At 32.3% G+C, this 19,581-nt stretch overlaps 1 protein-coding gene across 4 annotated transcripts in view; it reads right to left on the reverse strand.

The window, feature by feature from the left end:
* Positions 1-1,794: 1,794 nt before the first annotated feature.
* The window catches only part of PHTF2 (putative homeodomain transcription factor 2), a 125,414-nt gene continuing 107,627 nt past the window's right edge, over positions 1,795-19,581 (reverse strand). For 3 of the 4 annotated variants that reach the window (XM_059934085.1, XM_059934087.1, XM_059934084.1), the window contains 8 exons: positions 17,674-17,802; positions 15,921-16,193; positions 15,558-15,689; positions 13,247-13,333; positions 8,412-8,567; positions 7,040-7,135; positions 4,893-5,018; positions 1,795-4,214 (listed from right to left, as the gene is read on the reverse strand). In XM_059934085.1, coding sequence (XP_059790068.1) covers positions 4,194-4,214; positions 4,893-5,018; positions 7,040-7,135; positions 8,412-8,567; positions 13,247-13,333; positions 15,558-15,689; positions 15,921-16,193; positions 17,674-17,802 — 1,020 coding nt within the window. In that variant the 3' untranslated portion in view covers positions 1,795-4,193. The remainder of the gene's footprint in view (positions 4,215-4,892; positions 5,019-7,039; positions 7,136-8,411; positions 8,568-13,246; positions 13,334-15,557; positions 15,690-15,920; positions 16,194-17,673; positions 17,803-19,581) is intronic. The other variant, XM_059934086.1, reaches the window with a different exon arrangement.

Below are 19,581 nucleotides of genomic sequence, written 5' to 3' on the forward strand. Positions count from 1 at the left end.
TACCAGTGAGGGAATCTACCATATACATGAGACAGAGATCTAATAATGAAAAGATATGAATGGAATATGCACCTGAGAATTCAGCAAAGTCATTCATAATTGGATATAATATGTAGGCAAACAAAAGAATGAGAACACTTCCCCTTCCACATTTTAGCATGCCTGCTTATGAAGAAAAGAAATTAAACGTCAACTCCTTGTAAAAGAATTCTTCATGTATGATAATTTATATGAAGCATGATTCTTAGTTATATCTCATACTTGGCAGGGATGCTTATAATATCTTATGTAATATGAATGCTTTAGCTTGCAAATTTTTGTTAATTGTCCTAGGCCATTACTTATTTGGAAGGGGAAGAGAACCAATCTTTCTTCACACCCAATACATGTCAGTTCCAGTGCCAGGTGCTTTACATATGTTATCTTATTAATCTTCCTAATAGTCCTGTAAAATAGGTATAACTGTGAGTAAGTTACAGCTGAGAAAACCAAAGTTCACAGAGGTTAAGTAATTTGCCCAAAAATGTAAAACAAGTTTGACTCCTAAGCATGTGTTCTTTCCAAGAGGTTACACTGCAGACAGCTGAATAGGGAGCTGTCAAATGAATTCTGACTTTCTCCTATTGCCAAAAGCTTAGTAGTTTATATATGACCTTACTACAAATATGGACTGATTTAAAAATATCTTTGTTCTCTCCAGAATATTTTTCTATGTTTTAATTATTTTGATCCGTCAAGAGGTACAGAGGTGCTGTTACAGAACACACCTTCAAAGGGAATAAAGGAGTGTGGGTCCTAGTCGTGGAACCTTAGGCAAGCTTTTTAACCTCTTTTGTGGCCTCAGTTTTTTTATCTAGTAAAATGAGGACTTTGGACTAGGTGGTGTCTGGGTTGTATTTGACTCAAGTCGTCATTCATTCTTTCATTCATTCAGTAAATAGACTGAGATTAGGCACTATTTTATGTGCTGGGAAAACAGTGGTGAATGTAGTTACATTCTCATGGAATTTACACTCTCTAAAATTCCTGATCTTAAGACAGTAATTCTCAAGGTGGTGAGGAATCATAGGTGGAACAAATTTTCAAAGTCACTTAGGGAATACTTTTTTGAAAGTATACCTATACCACATCCTAGATCCACAGCCTACTCCTCACAAAGTAAGCACTGTGGGGAGCCAGTGCTATTGATAAGCATTTGTGGAATCTTTCTTAAAGGCTAGGTAGAAAAAAGGTTGAGAATTAGTGCTCTAAGTGATACAGCAAATTGAAGAGATGCAAGTCATATTGCTCTATTTGTAAGGGAGACTCATTAAGAGAGCCAATTCTAAGCTGAAAGTAAGTTGGAAAGTGCACTTGAATTAACAGTCCCTGATTAATTTAAGTCCTATGAACACTTGTACCAATCACATAACAGAAATATTAGAATGCTTACCCATGTTATTATTGGCCATAATCTCTCGCGCTGAATTCACGTGCAAAATCACTTGATTAAAAACACCACTATCCTTCTGGCAATTAATTTTAATATCCCAGGCTACAGCCAGTTTTCTGTTTTTAAATACAAACAAACAAGCAAACAAACATTAATGATGTCATAGCATTTGGGTGATGAAAAGCCTGCGCACATATTCTTCTTTCATGTTCTGAGAATCAACAAAAACTGAAATGTTGGAAAGTTTTTAAAAAAGTATTCCCACTCCTCTCAAATCTAACAGTTATACCTAAAGTTTATGCCACAGTAAATATAAAATTACCATAGAAATGTGCATGACTTGAAAATTAGAAAAAAAGAAAACACTTCTAGTTTAATACTGTCAGTCATAGAATGTTTTATTTTAAACTTGCTGTTCAAACTTTCAAATACGACATGTGTGGCAAAGAAACAACAGTTAACACACAACATCTGCCACAATTCTATCTTCGAACTGCCTTTTCTATATTATGTGATATGTTACAATTTCTTTCAATTTCTTAAATTCATTGTATTCTTAAAGGCAGCAATGTCAATTTTTCTGCTTTGAAAACAGTTCCATTAATGTTCTGAAATTACTTAAAATGACAACTTTTTCCTTTCAGTATTCTACTGCTGCCCACATTAATGACATAATTCAACATATTAATATGTTGTTGAGAGGTACACTGTACTCAATAAATCAACTCCCAACTCTAAGTTAAATGAACTTCAATCAAAACCAAGCATCTTCCTAAATCAGTTTACTCAGCTACTTTTCTCAAAAATATTTCCATTCTGAAATAAGTTTTTCTGTGAGATACAATAGTTTCATTTTTATTCCTAACAGAACTCATGCTGTACTTTTTTTTCTCAAAATATATTCGATATATTCTGTGCAAAATGTTAAGTTCTGTATAGGTATGTACCTTATTCTGAAAAAGTTTATAAAATATAATTCCTAGAAACAACCTCAACATTAGACAATAGAGGAAGAAGAAACATATCAGAGAAAGCCTAATTTTTCACAGGAGAAAATAAGTATGTTCTTAAAGCTCCAGTAATACATTCCTTGAAAAAACTCAGAATGCACTTTGGTCATTATTAAACATATTAGAACACAGGCAAATAAAACAAAATACTTTTGTTGTTTTCTACATAAAGAAAATATACTACACAATGGCTGAATTGAGGCTGATCAAAAGGAATGGTGAGAGCAAAGTGATATTACCATATGGCTCTGTTCTCTACACATTCCTGATCTTAAAATTATGATCTGGGGATTAGAACTGCACCAATCAAATAAATAATTTACAATTAATTATTTTAAATTCCCGAAAACATGGTAAAAAATGTGAGGATATTCAACATGATACACCTTGCACCAAGAAAATTCTAGACTGTCTCAAATAAATTCTTTTAGAAACTAGATACCTAGTTTTAAAAAAAAGTTTGCTAAAACATTTCATGTTTCACCTAACTCCTAAAATTTCTTGATTGTACAAACATAACAACTTAAAATCAAGGCCCAATGTAAGATACCATCATATTCGCCCTATTTACCTAACATGCCAACAGGATAAGTTCTCATTTGGAAACTTGGCAAATCATTTAGGGGGGAGGGGGTTAACTTTCTAGGTTAAAAGCATCTAAAATAGCCCTTATACCAATTGGGGGTTGAGGGGGCAGATGTACCAGACTAAGTTTAGAAGGTAGAATTTGCAAGCTATAGCTATTTTTCCTGAAAATTCAGATACAGTTTTACAACTAACAATCAGAAGAATATTTAACTGGTTCTTAACCTTATTCTTAAGTTGTTCATTTGAGTGTGGTATGAATAGCATATACTATAGTGTACCATAGGGAGAAAATTATTTTACTTGAGTAAACATAATGTACTTTAGTAATATCAATAGGCACTTCACTTGTGAGATGAGCATATACCTCACTCAAAAGGATACCATATCATGCCCTAGTACACTATAACATATCCCATATAAAGATACGCATTAAAAGTAACAATTTTAAAAAGTGCACATTTTGAGCATGCACAGTTGGAGCTGTGCAAACAGCCCAGTGTTTCAAATAAATACAATTATTACTAGTTAATTTTTATCAAAATATCTTACAGTATGGTAACCATTTACAATTATTGCTCTATTAAGAGTTTTATCATCAAAGAGCACTTGTTGACCTGTTGTGTAATACCATATATATTAATACTGAAGGGTGCTTAAACTGCAGCTTAATCAGTTTAGATCCTGGCATTGTTCCAAAATAATTCAAAAGAAACCCTGACTGGATCTTGATTTACTGAAGAAAATGCTTTATGTGTTTAGCTGAGTCCAATGCTAGGTTAAAAAGTTAAAGAAGTTTTCCTCAAGTAAGGCAAGTCACGGCATTGACGGAGAAACAGTGCTTAGCAATGGCTTCTCTTCTCACGATTTGTTATTTTGTCATTATTTATGAGCAATTACCAGGATCTCAAGTATCTGGATATCAGTTTTATCACCCTTTCAACAAGTAAGTACATCAAAGCTAAAAATAAAATATAAAGACTAAAATAAATGTAAAAAACAGTGAACAAGTGAAATAAATATAAGAATTGCACAGGACAGTCTGATGTAAACACTTCAATTTCCCAGCTGAGACTCCTGAAGCAAAGAGTCAGTGACTGCTTTCAGGCAGCTTAGTTGGTACTCTTATTCTGGAAAAGAGGCTACATCTTCTTTTCTCTGAATTGTCATGATTTAATCTTCCAAAGCTAGTGAAAAAATAATAGAAATAGTGACCATCAGAGCCAGTTTTGATATTGCAACTTATTAAATTATATCGCATAATACTGTTTTTATCTAAATTTCATTCATAAACAAGTGTAGGTTCTACTATTTTAAATTCTTTTATCCTTTTATTTTCAAGAAGAATTCACCTTAAACAAATAAAAACGTGAAAATCAGATTTCTCTTGCTTTTTTTTACTAGGAAGTGGCAATATACATATACTACTTGTTAATATGAATATACTACACCTTACTCACTAGCAGCTTTGCACATGTTGGAGGATGTATGCATTGCTATACAGATAAATAATATAACTTATGGCCAAAACCAGAAATAGGGCTCTTTTTTTTCTTTTTTATCACCTAAATTAGATTCAGATTATAGATGAGTAAAAATAAATACTTCCACTTATCCTATACAAGAGTCGCATTTGTAATGAATACTGTTCCAAATTAGGAGTTCCATCCGTATTATAAACCAAGAATATTTATCATTCTTTGAAATTAAATGTGAAATTATTTAATTAATACTTAATATTATACAATATAATCAAAATGACTCCCTTACTGTACATGTGAGATCTCAAGAGTGCTGGGGTAAAATAAATGTAACAAAAATGTAATAAGGCATTAAGAAATTTAAAAATACCTGCAGGCTCTTACCTTTAAATTAAATCCAAGTAAGTCACTGATAACACCAGAAACAGCTGACAGGATGACAACCTGGGTGATGTTATAAAGCAGTGGATTCATTGTAAGCCCATATAATCTAAAGGGACTGTCCAATTCCTAGCAAAAGAGGAAAAAACCACGAGCCCAGATTCATTAAGAATTATCAGTTAAATTAATTCAGAACAATATGCAAAGAGAATTTTTAGAAACACTGTTTCAAAAAAAAGTTACAAATTATGATAGTTTTAGAAAGAATAAACTTGGTTGAACTTGAAATAAGTAAATATAGTTTTAGGTTTTCTTAGGAGAAAATGACTTTCATTTAAAAGAACTCTGTAACCTAAATTTGTAACTCCAATTTCTGTCCCAAATGAATGACTACTAAAGTATCAGTCTAGTAGGTACAAGGTTAAAGAATATTTTTTATTATAAGAATAGAAACTGAAAGAGAACAATGTCTTTTTGCAGAAGATTTAGAAATTTAGTTAGCCAAATTTTCAGCCAATATTAATAAATATAGTAAAAACTCCCCCTTGAAACAATTTTCAAATACATGGATTCATTAATTAAGTGACTGATTCAAACATTTAACGTTCTATATGTGCCAGGCACTGTGCTAGACTCTGGGAAGTTAAGATTCAGTCCCCATGCTGAAGGACTTTGCAGTCTAATAGACATGCAAATAAATAATTCAACTACAAGAGTCCACAAAAGAGATATGCATAAAAGGCAGAGGGCCACAGAGGAAGGTGCTCCTGAAACTTAGTGCATGGGGGGAAAGCGGGTATTCCCTAAGACACACGAGAACATGGCACCTTTGAATTACTACAGGTTGTGCAAGGGAAGACGTACCTTACATACTACTTAGGTAAGGGTCATTCTTTGGGCAAACTGTGCCTAAAGACTGGCACTAAAGGAATTTAATTGGGGGAGTAGCATATCAGATGTGTGTGTGAGAAATACGGATTAGAGAGCAGCGAGACCAGAAGGAGGAACACACTAAGAGCTCAGTGTACCGAAAGCTCAAGTGAGATACGATGAGGGTCTGACTTAGAGCAGTACTGAGAGGGAAGAGGGGACGAATTGGAAGATTTTGAGAGGCTGAATCAATGGGCCCGAGAATTTCTTGGCTGTGAAAAGTGAGAGAGAAGACGCAACCTATATATTAAGTCCCAGGTTCTGACTAGAAGACTGTTGTGCTTTGTATTTTAGTTATTCTTATATTTCTTTCTACTTTGCAACTGAAGCTACTCACAAGTGTCATCTTTATAGCCTCCTCCCGTCTAGCATAGTGCCTACACTATCAAGATACTCAATATTTACTTATCAAAAAACCCACCCACCTCTTCTGAACTCTTTCAATGCCTTATACTGTGATGCGCAATCTATACCCACTTAATGCATTTTAAGACTGAAGAACTGACTGAAGAATTAACCATAGCACTGAGACACAACTAATTTCATACCATTCTATGAACACTTAAAAACAACTTTAAGAATTACATTCAATTTGTTACAGAAACTGAGATTTTAAAAAAAAATTTTCCTTTTAAGAAGAAAAAGCATTACTAACATTGCAGTGATAAAGATACTTTATTAAATTACCTCCGAAGAGTTATTATTATGAGATCAGATATACTGAAATTATATTCTTTTTGATTGTTACCAAAATGCTTTGAAAATTTAAATATTTATTGGTGATACCTATTTATTATAATGATTATGTATAACTACTTTTTAAACCAACTCAGGCAGAGCAAGCAGAAGACTGCTCTGAGAAATACAAAATGAAAAAAATTTGCAAAATAACATCAAATCTTCTTTTTTAAAATCCATTTTAAGTTCTAGGATGCAAAAATTTCCAAAGATGCCAACCTCTACAATATTCTAAACATTATTAAAAGTCTTAAAATTTCAAAAGTGAATAAAATTTCAAAATGCACTGATTTGGATTACTTTGATTAGTTTTTCAATGAGAAATAAAATGTATATTGCATGAATGTGCTCAAAAATAATTTGGAAAACAGTTTCGATAATCATGAAAACCAAACACCAAGTAGGATCTACAAACAAAAAACTAAGATATAATGTTAGAGCAGCATTTTCTACATCATGTCCATTTTCAATTTCGTTTTTACCTTTAGCAGTTTAGTAGCCAGTTTTAAAACATTATTCACTAGTGTCAGTTCCTCCTTTTTGTTAGGTTTCTTCTCCATTTTCAAGTAGAGGTTTATCTTTTATTGAAAAAGAATAAATAATTAAATATACTTAAAATTACAACAAATACTTTGTTTTTAAAAGGAATTTAGAGATATCTGCTAAAATAGTAGTAGTAGTTCTCTGGCTATTATTGAGATCATAGGTGATATTAATATTCTTCTTCATACTTAACAGTATATTCCAAATTTCCTACAGTGAACATATTATTTTATAATAAGAAAATAATAACTGTTATTTAAACTTTTCAAATGTAACTAAAAGCTGAAAGAAGGAAAACTGGATGTCATTATTTAAAATGCAAAACACCTTAGTCACAGAGTCAAATCAACCCTGAGAATAAATAATAACTGGAGTAAGTAAATCAATTGGTTTGTTTGCTACTTTCCCCTTTCCCTCTAATTGACTTGGTCTGACATGGTTACCAATTTTTAAAAATCAAACTATCCCTGACAAAATTACTCAATAAGTTCACTAGAAATAAGTTTGTTTAAATAATTCCTATGAAATGATAAGGAAAACGTTTAAACAAATTCATTCAAAATAATGTTAAGCATCAAAATTACTATCCTTTATACTTTCTATTGAATGAAAGTTTATGCTTATTCAAATATGGCTCTGCTACACTGCAAAGCAAACATACCCCACTAATGGTTTAAAATCCATCATTTCTACAAATGCTACTTCCTTCTTATCAAATGAATATGTGACATAAAAACAGCAGATTAGACTTGAAGTCTGCATCAAGGCAGAAACACTGAAGAAAGGCTTGTGCCCTATCAAATTTCAAGTTTTGCTCTATAACACAAATGGTCTTAATCTAATAACATAGGTTCCTGAAAATTTTAAAGTAAGTATGGGACTTCCCTGGTGGTGCAGTGGATAAGAATCCGCCTGCTAACCCATGGGGACATGGGTTCGATCCCTGGTCCGGGAAGATCCTACATGCCGCGGCGCAACTAAGCCCGTGCACCACAACTACTGAGCCTGCGCTCTAGAGCCCGCGAGCCACAACCACTGAGCCCACGTGCCACAACTACTGAAGCTCCACGCGCCTAGAGCCTGTGTTCCGCAACAAGAGAAGCCACCGCAATGAGAAGCCTGCACACCACAACAAAGAATAGCCCCCACTCACTGCAACTAGAAAAACCCCGCGCGCGGCAACAAAAACCCAACACAGACAAAAATAAATAAATAAATAAATTTTTAAAAAATTGAAGTAAATGTAAACATTTTAATTTAATATGTAGACTATAGACATTAATTTATAACATAATGAACATGCATTCTCACCTGTTCAGTAAGTAATATTGAGGTATTGCTATATTTTTTACTTGTTTCTGATCCAAGGGTAACAAATCTTAGGAGAAAAAGTGTTAACGAGATGCACCAGATTACCAGTTCCCAATTGTAGTGACAATCAAGGAAGATCTCATGTACATGAAGCAACTAAAAGTGTATGAAAAAGGCAATATGAAGAAACAATATGATTCAAACAATTTCTTTAAAAAAAAAATAACATTTTACTTCATACAGATAGATCATGGATATAGAATTACATTTTTAAAACATTCCACATTTATTAGGAAATATTTCAAGCACGTAAAAGGTATAATGTAATCAAAACCCATCTAGTTACTTTTGTCAAATCTTAATATTTTGCAATATTCTTTCAGATTTTTGAAAAATAGAAGATTAAAGATTCAGTTGAAGCCCCTTTAAACTTTTCCTTTCATCATTCCCCTTCTTCCCCACCCTTCTGTAAGGGTAATGAATTTTGCATTTACCTTTTCCATGCAGTTTTTATAGTTTAGCTGCATATTTATCCTTAAACTATGTTATTTTATATATATTTTAGAATTTATATTTTGTTTTCAAAGATTATCCATTTATCCATGATACATTAAGCTCAAATTCATTCATTCTAACTCTTACAAAGGTATTACAGTAAAAGAATCAACCACAGTGGATTGGCCTACTCTACCAATTAACATTTATTGTGTTGCCAAGTTCCTTATTACAAACAATGCTGCAATAAATATTCTCTCATGCATCTCGTCTCCTTGTGCACATATATAAGACATTCTCGAGGAGTTAGTATCTAGGAGTAAAACTGCTGAGTCCTTGGATATTCACACATTCAACTTTAGTAGATATTACAAACTTGTCTCTGAAAACAGCTATGCCAATTTATACTCTCAGCAATGTATCAGTCTTCCCTTTGCCCTCATATTTGTCTACACTTGGTATTATTCAACTTGGTATTATTCAACTTCTTAACACCTGCAAATCTGATGAGTATAAATTGTTCTCTTACTGTTTTAATTTTACTTTTCCTGATTACTTAGGGAGAATGAATATGTTTCATGTGCTTATTAGTTATTGGGCTTCCTCTTCTGTAAGTTATCTTTTTATATTCTGTATCTGATTTTTTTCTATTACGTTGTCTGGTATTTTTTTTTATTGATTTGTAGACGTTATATATTCTGAATAACAAAGCTATTTAAATCATGTATTTTGCCAATATCTCTTCCCAGACTCTCTTTTGTTGTTTATGGTGCCTTTTGTAGTACTTACAATTTTTAGGGAAGGGCACGACAGAAGAAGAATATATGAGAGACTGCAGGTATCAGGCAAAAGTCTAAAATATTTACTGTCTGGCCCTTTACAGAGGAAGTTTGCTGATCTCTGGCTTATAGGAACAAAATTGATTCTTTTATGTTGATGTTATATCCATTTTTGTTGATCTTGAACTTCTAAAAAATGTATATTTTTAATAATTTGTCCATAAAGTTACTTGAATATTCTACAAAATCATACAGTCTACAATGCTTTCTTTTCCAATCTTTATACAATTTCTTTCTTTTTCCTATCTTCATTGCTTAGTACCCTCCATTAAAATGCTGTCTAGAAGTTATAGAGAGGGTACCCGTCTCACTCCTGATTTTAAAGTAAATATCTTGAAGATAATAAATATCATATGTATAATGTTTGCTCCAGTTTTTGAAAGATATACTTTTATCAAACTAAGAACAGTACTTTCCAGTCATTGTATGAATCCCCACTGAAATTTACCAATTTGTTTTCGGTATATATGTAGATGATTTCTCCTTCTTTAATCAATTAAAGGAGTCCAAACTAGATAAATGGCTTTTCTAAAGGTGAAAATCTTTGCATCCCAGGGATAGACTGTCTTGGTCATGGCATATTTATTGTTATTAAATTGCTGGCTTCATGTTTCTAGTATCTTTGCATCTAAGTTAGGTCACTGTTTCCTATTTTCATACTATCTGTCTGGTATTGGTAACAAGGTTATACTAAGTACATAAATGAGTTGGGGGAATATTCCTTCTTTTTCTACTCTCTAGATCTTCTGTGTAGGATTAGGATTACTTGTTTATTCGAACATTTGGCAAAATTCATCTGTAAAAACCACATGGGTCTAGATGATTTTTGTTGCTAGCAGATTTTCAAACTACTGAATCAATACTGCTTTATGGTTATAGGTTTTCTCAGCTTTTCAGTTACTTTTTGAGTCAGTTTTAATTAATAAATTATGCATTTCTACAAAATAGTCCACTTAAGCTTTTAACTTCAATGACAAAAGTAATTTATACTAGTATTCTCAAAAAAAAATTCTCAACTGTTTCAGTTTAATACTGTGATTTTTCTTTTTAAAAATGTGTTATTTGTAAGTATGTTTTGAAATTTTCAAACGTATGGTTTTCTTGTTGCTGTCGTTGTTTTCTACTTTTAACTGCATACAGCTAGTGGTCTGTATGGTATCAGCTGAGAATCACTTTGTCGCCTAGTACATGAAAAAGTTTTACAAACTATTCTGTGCCTGAAAAGAATATGTATTGTCCAATTACAGAACAAAATTTTTAACCATCTTGTTTAGATACGTGTCTCCATTGTATTTTTGTCTGCTTAATCTATCAATTATGAAAGAAATGCATTAAATCTTCCCAATGTGGTATTCTGTCAATTTCTCACTACAGTGCTATTGATTTTGACTGTATATAGGTATGTTTGAAGTTATGTGATCACATGCATACAAATTTGGAATTATTAGATCTTCCTGATGAATAATTCTCTAAATTTTTGTCAGGTTTCTCTTTATTCCCAATAACGCTTCTTAGATTACAGTCTCCTTCATCTGATATTAATGTAAGTTCACCAGCTTTCTCTTGGCTAGTATTTATCTGCAATATATTTTTCTAACTTTTTACATTCAAAACTTTTCAATGTTATTACGTTTCATGTGTCTTTTGTTGATAGCAAACGATAGATTTTATGTTCATTAGAGACAGAACTACTACAGCATGTACTTCAGGAACATGGAAATTAAACCTTGAAGAAAAGACTGAAATGCAATAAGCAATTGTGAGTATAGAAATCAGTCTTTTTCCTTTTGGTTGCTTTTAGATTTTTCTCTCTGTTTTGGTGTTCTGCAGCTTCTCTATAACGTGTCTAAGTGTCGATTTATTTTTATTGTGGCTTCTTGTTCTTGTTGTGCCTCCTAAACCTGAAAATTAATGTCTTCCACCAATTCAGAAAAACCCTTAGCCATTACCTCTCCGAATATTGCTCTCCCTCTTCTTTCCATCCGAAATTCCTATTATATATATGTTGGATCTCCCAACTGTCTCAATCTCCTTTTCATATTTCCATCTCTTCATCTCTGTCCTATATTCTGGGTAATTTCTTCCATCTCCCAGTTCACTAATTATCTTTAGCTGTCTTAAATCTGCTATTTATTCTCTTTGTTGTGTTTTAATAATAATGTCAGTGACTGTATTTTTTTACCTCTATGAAGCAATGCTTGGTTCTTTTTCAAATCTGTTTTTTCTTAGTGTTATCTACATCGTCAATCATTTTAAACAACCTTATAGTTTATCTGACCAGATCTGAAGTAGCTGGAGATGTACTCCTGCTGTGTGTTAATCTGTTGACTCACTCACGTTGGATTGTTTTTTCATGTGTTCTGAAACCTGAAGGGGCTTTATCTGTGGAAATCCTGTGAGGCCTAGGGTTGATGTCACATCTCCAAGAACAGTCTTGGTTTTGCTTCTTCCAGGTACCCAGGAGTCTAGGATTACTTTTTATATTAACTTCTTGACACAGGTGTTACAGGACAAGATCTGTAATGTACATTTGAACCCTGAACCTGTGTGAAAGGCAGACCTACAGTTATATATTCTTAGGAAAGACTTTCCCTGCCTCCTTGCCAAAATCCAGGCAGAATCAGACAAGCTTCCTTATTGTCTTTCTGTGCTGTTGGGCACACTGTTTTTCTTATTCCACCTTTTCACTCAGACTATAGCCCTTTGAGGATTCTGGCCTTATAGTGTATGTATAAGGAGGTATGGCAGGTCAAGGCCTCATCTTCTTGTCCTCATATGGGCATAAAATCTCAAGTCTCTCAGATACTAACACTGGCAATGTACCTCACCATAACATTAACACATATAATTAATTGCTGTTTTTCAGTTTTAGCTTCATTTTTGGCCCCTTACTGTCTTATAAACTCAGACATATATGTAATATGTATATAAAAAAGCTCACTTATGTATATTAAAAGGCTGTGTTTTTTCCCAGAATTGTATGATGTTCTAAAGCAGAAGAATTTTCAGGTAATCTAGTATGTCTTATTACTTGAAATGGAAGTTTAAATTTCATAGCATAGAATATATCCTGAGATATTTTTGTGCTTCCTGACTAATCTTGGTCAATGAGAATTCTTTTTCAGAGCATGAGGCAGTCAACTCACAGTGACAATTCAGATACAAAATAACAGAATTAATATTAAATGTGAAGAAAGCAGAGATTCATGGAAAATAGTCTGAAAATTTTCTTAACTCTAACTCATAAGTTTGTTTTGGGAAATAAAGATAACCAGGTGAATTACAGACAAAAACTAATTATTATATGTTCAATCAATAGACACCTGCAAATAAGCTAACCGCTGTTCATGACATAGATGAGTAACATGCATTTATTTATTCTACAGAAAAAAACCTGTAAAAAGTCAATGTCAAATTACTTATTACTTTGATTGTTTATTATTAGAAAGCTGAATATTTATAGATCTGATTATCTAATTTCTACAGAACAAGTTAACTCACCTGGGCACAACAGATAAATACCACTGAGATAGTTAACAAGAAAGCAGATGAAACTATGACATCAACTGATCGCTGAGGACCTCGACGCTGGGGAAAAAAGGGAAAACACTTTTAAATATATTTACTAATTAGCAGCTAATTCCATGCTTTCAATTTAGGTATTGATCCATCACTGCACGTTGATCATAGCTTACAGCACTGAAAATATACCTAATTTGTGGGATGAATTTTAATTATAAAGTGTTACTATTTCCTGAGGGTTTGCAACACAGTGAAAATGGTGAATATACAGCCTAGAATTCTTAGGTTAACTTCCAAACATTCCATTTTGTCAAACACGAATCATTTATTCAACATGTGTTTTTGAGCATCTGCTCAGAATGAGGCACAGTGCTAGGAGCTGGGAACACAGCAGAGGACAAAACAGACATGGACTCTATCATCACAGGAACTTGTTGGGAGTCAGACATCAAGCTCATAGTCACAGATGTATATATAAGTTGTGAGGAGTGCTACGAAGGAAAGGTATAGAATGCTTTGAGAAAACTGGTAGGGAGTTTGGTGTAATTATCACTTCCTTAGGGAGATCTTCCCAGACCCATACTCCTAACTCCCAAAAAGATTATGTAGGCCTGGGAAGAGCTCTCCAAGGAAGTGATATTTACACCAAACTAAGGTGCAGGAGCATGATGGCACATGGCAGTGTTGCTGTTAGAAGGAAGAGCATGTGCAAGAGTATAAAACAGAAAAGATCATAGTGCATTCAAAGAATTGAGGCAGTGTAGTATGGCTGGAATGCAGGGAAGAAAGTGTTTCAAAACGAGACAAGAGGGACAGGCTATCCGCAGGAGCTAGGTCATCAAGGGCATTATAAGCCCTGCTAAGATCTTGTTCTTCATCCTAAGATCAATGGAGAACCTTCAGAAAGATTTAAGAATATGTTCAAATATACATTTTTAAGACATCTCTGGTAGCAAACTGAAGAAAATATTAGAAGGAGAAAATAGGAATGCTGTGAGGCCAGTTAAAAGGCAGCTGCAGTAGTCCAATGCAGAAGATGATGGGTGGCTGCAATAAGGGTGGTGGAAATGGGGAAAAAAAAAAAAGAGAAGTAAATGGATTCAAGATACATTTTGGAAGCAGAAAGGGTGGGAAATGGTGATAAACTGAATGTTGGAAATCCAAGAGAGGACGTCAGTACTGAGGATAATTCCTAGGTCTGGAGTTACGTATTTCCCTCACTGAAGTGTAAGCTCCTAAGGGTAGGGATTTTCATCTCGTCAACAGTGAATGGAACATGGTTAACATTAAATAAATGTTTATTGAATAAAATAATCAATGCATAAAAGAATGCAATACCTACTTAGGGTTGATAATGAGGGGAAATTTTAGGTGGCTTCTCACTAAGACAGGGAACAAAGATCATATCTATCCTTCCAGAAGTGTCACAGTGAGGAAAAAATAATCTACACCAATCTGTAGCATCTCCCAGTGGAGACTAACTTAGCTGAATTTAACAAGTTAAATAAATAAACAGAATAATGAATTTTTAAAATAGAAGTGTAGACAGTGCAAAGTTTTTCTACTTCTTTCCTTGTTAGTTCAAAATAAAAAGCATTAAAGACCTAAGTATGTCAGAGGATAGTTGGCCTTTAGGTCAATTTTATTAAGACATGATTACTCCATACATAATGAAATTCACTGCTAATGCAACAAATAATCCTCAGAAGAAGCGTTTTCCTAAAACTAATTCAGATGTTTCCCATTTCCCTCCTGAGTTTTTATATCTTAATTCCATAATTAGGAAAGTTATTTAAAAAGATTAAGGAAAAAGAATGGCATGAAAAGGATGGCTTAGAATTGCAAGCTAAAATTTCCAAATAGTAATAGGCCACTTCAGCGACTCACTGACAGATTTTTTTTTTTTTATTCTTTTTTTAAGCAGTGGGCTCCCTCTGCTGGCTTGTGATAATCATTCTAGGTAGAAACAAAATCTTTAATCTAGCTTTTGAATGAGTAGAAGTTGGTAAGATTTATGAACAAAGATAAATTTAGGACAATCTGATCTTGAACCATCTACCTAAAATGCATTTAAGCCTTTCAGACTTCAGATGTTTTACTGTAAAGAACCAGTTTAACATTTATTTTGAATTTCTGTATATGGATCAAAATGAACACTAAGTGTGGCCATATAGCACCATATGAGTACAAATCTGACTATAAATCTAGACATACATACATAATGACAAAGAAACTGGAACTATGAGAGGGAGCCAGCACGTTAAGAGTACTTTTATCACTACCATTCTACCTTAAGATAGGACCGGAGAGAGAGCCACATTTTTATATTCTGTACTTTCTTCAATCGGAAATGGGGAACCTCAGATTTTCGAGCCCTCCTTGCCGATGTTAAATGTCCAAAGAGTTTTGCAAAAAGTAATCGCTAAAAAAGATTAAAATAAAAATTAATTTTCAAGTAGATTACCATATAAAAACAAAAATCAACAAAATAAGGATTATTAAGATTTTATTTGGTTACGTATTACAAAAACAAAATAGGAAAATAATTAGCAGCTCAAAATGATTTAATGAAATTCTAAAATACTTCAGGAATACCTTGAATATTATGAAAAGGATGAAATATTCTCTATTCAGAAGTCTATATTATACCCACCTGTTTATAAGTTCTTTCTGCTACACAGAGCAAAAAAAAGAAAATCCACACAAGAGACACACGAACCACAAAACTTATTATAACCATAGAAAGAACTATGACATCTTCATTAGAACCAAATGCAATCACATAAAGTTCTGAAGCAGAATGTGCTGTGAGTTGATCTAAGTCTGTAGCTTGGGAGAGTCGGAAAACAAATGGAGTTAAACCCAGGATTAGAGAGATTGCGTTTCCAAAAATCTGGTATCCTATTCCTGGTATATGGCTGTTTACCTTTATAGAGAGAGAGGAAAAAAGAAAAAAAAAAAAAAAAAACTTACATAAGTTTTATCTACAGTAAAATAGATTCCTAATGAAGCATTATTTTATTTATAGCAATATGAAATAATTTTGTTAAAATATATTAGTTTTAATACATGAATAATGAAATTTAAATTTACTCAAAGTTTATAGGTCATTATTTTTTCAGTTTTTAAAAACACTTCATTATCAGATCTCTAATTCACTAAGTAGATGCAAAAGGATTTACTAACCCGGTCTTACCGGGATCTTGAAAAAAATTCTATTTATCTCATTGAAAAGTCAGAAATACTTACAAATACTGCAATATTGAAAAGAATGAGGAGATCTCATATACACTTAAATTCAGCTACAGAAAAAATCTAGAATTATACTTACTCAATAAATTTATAATTTGTGTTTTTCTTCAAAGAGTTCAATGTACAAATGGATATCTCCTTAAACTCTAAAACCATTTTCTTTTATATATATATATACACATATATATATATTTTTCTGAAACCATTTCAGAAGAAAGACTATGCTAGAGGGGTAAAAATTAAATAAGGGGGGGGGGGGAAGGGCGGGGGAATTATTAAAAAAGGAAGTTGGAAATTAAATAATGGGAAAATATAAAATTGGTAGGACTGGGAGGGATCTGAAATATCATCTAGCTACCTTTTTATCATGATATTACAGAGTATGTAAAAATTCCCAGATAGTTAAGGTACAGAATATCAACTAGATCCAAGTCTTTAGGGACTCCTTGTCAATAGCTTTTTATAGCTCACACTGAGATATGTAACAGGACATGAAGTAGATCAATTTCTGAAACCAGTTATTTTAATTCCTATCCCACATAATGTATGCACAAAAGTTCTAGTTAACAATACACAAGAAATTTAAAATTGCAACTTAAATCTTGCTTAGTTGTCCAGAGGAATCAGGTAAAATTTAAAAAGTAGTAATGATCTAATAAGAGAAATAATAATAGAAAGTGAAATTAAAATCCATAGTATTTGTACTCTACATCTTCAAATAACTCAAGATTTTTACTAGTTGCATTACTTCTATATATTTAAGTAGGCAAGCATCAATACAAATTTTCCAGTTTGATTTTTTTTTTTAATGTTTTGGGTAGTAATAAATAAATGAACCATGATAAATGATACAGAAAAATAAGTTTTCATCAACACTTGTATTTATCTAGCAGCTCCTAAATTTGACCCATTGAAAGCAAAAATAATAACATAAAAGTAGAAAATTTTAGACTGTATCATCTCTTCTTAATCAGAATATGAAATACATTAAAAGATGAGAGTGATTTGGTAACAAATCACTGTTTAAATCACTGTTTAAATACAAGTTAACTTTTTCAGGTTGAAGAAATGAGGTGAGTAGGTTATATAGTATTTCAGTCATCATTTAGTATATTAATAATCACTGTCTAAACAAATAAAATTTAAAAACTCACTCTGTTCATTATCATCCCACTGATCTCAAGCACAGACATGTCTGCTTTCTTGCAGTCGTTGCCTTCCCATACGATAGCGCTTATTTTTTCTAATCCCGGGTGGGAACTATGGAGCCAGGGCAAATGACTCTATAAAAAAAAAAGAAATTGGTGAATATATTAACTGCATTTCATAAATAAGATATATATGTGTGTATATATCTGTATACACACCCAATTTTATCTACACTAATAGAAACTGGTGAATGCATTTACATTTTATTTATAGAACAAATACATGTATCTGTACAAAGCTATATCGTGTACAATTTCAATGACACTAAAATTCTATCTTAAAATCAGTTAGTATATACACTGAACAGATGGCATAAGAAATTACGTTTATAAAAATGCATAAGTTTAGAACTTTCTGTAACATCTATTAGGCAACCTACTGTTCAAAAATACTCTAAAAATTTGTCAGCAAAAGCACCTAGCTGTCAATCTGTCTACATAATTCTTAATATACAAGTGTTCAAAGACAAATGCACATTAAATTCATATTAACTGTTCATACTGACTGTCCAACTTATGATCACTCAATACGAAAGAATATGATAGCTGAGATATGAACCTCTTTGAAGGACTAAACAGTGATACAATCTCATTCAGAAAGAGATATAAACTTACCCTTAATATTTGATTTAGTTACTTTTCTGATATTTTAATCTAGCAGTTCTCCAAAGGATCAATTTAACTTTTTCCCCCCTTGGAGCAAATATTGTGAACTGAAGCACCTAGAGATAGAAGGACTCTCCTAACTAGAATAACGTATCTCTCGAAGTTTCAAGGAATACAAAAAGGTAAAAAGAAAAAGTGAAAGCTTTAATACAAAAAAAATCAGATACTTAAACTTGGGGGGTTTTTTTTGTTTGTTTCAGATCTATAATTAAAAGAATAAAACTTCAAAATAGGATAGTTGGGGGTTAAAGATGGCAACAAAATTAATAAAACACTAACATTTACATTATCAGATATTGATAGAAATAACACTAAAAGATTAGCCCCAGAATGGGATAAATTTGTTTTATTACATTACATTATTTCTAAGTTATTTTTATAACATATTTCATTGAAATAACTTCTAACAATGAACAGAAGAATCTACTTCAGAATATTCTTTGAGGACAAAAACGTGATTGAAATATGGTAAAGATATGCTTCTGTAAACTTAAGGAATATATTTTCCTCTAGGGGAAGTAAAGTTGCATTGATTCATTTCAGTTAAAGATATAAAATAATAATACAATAATATGTAATAAAATAGACATGGGAAATTATTATTTTGACCTCATACATTAATTTTCTTTATGAACAATTATATAGGCAAACCATAATGCCAGTAGTTATGCTACTGGCAAAGCTCTTTTACATTTAGTTATTTGGCTATCAAGAGGTTTTCTCTAAAAATTTATCTGTTCCAAAGATATAGTATTTTAATATACATTAACCTTCACAGTATATATTTCACTACTGGAGAGCCTTAAGAGCTATGAGATACTAGTTATTAACTATCCACTTATTTCCTCAAATTATGTTTTATAATTTTTCCCCAAACAAAATACTCTAGTTTGGGATAAAAATAATTTGCACCAAAATATGTATCAAAATTTCCCTGGAACTTTCATAACTATGAAACATAATGGAACTAAAAAGCTAAGAACAAATATGAAAAGCTGAATGGAAAGAGTGTTAAGTCACAGAGGTAACAGATTAAAACACCGATATACAGGCTTTTTTTTTTTTTAAAGTCTCAGTCTGTAACAGTGAATTACATGAAACAAGACATACAATACCAAGAATGTACATCTAGAGACAGAAATAGGAAATCAAAAAGTTCTTCACTCTGCTTCCAAAAGTACTCATTTT

Source organism: Balaenoptera ricei, chromosome 9, assembly GCF_028023285.1.
Source record: "Balaenoptera ricei isolate mBalRic1 chromosome 9, mBalRic1.hap2, whole genome shotgun sequence".
NCBI classification, from domain to species: domain Eukaryota; kingdom Metazoa; phylum Chordata; class Mammalia; order Artiodactyla; family Balaenopteridae; genus Balaenoptera; species Balaenoptera ricei.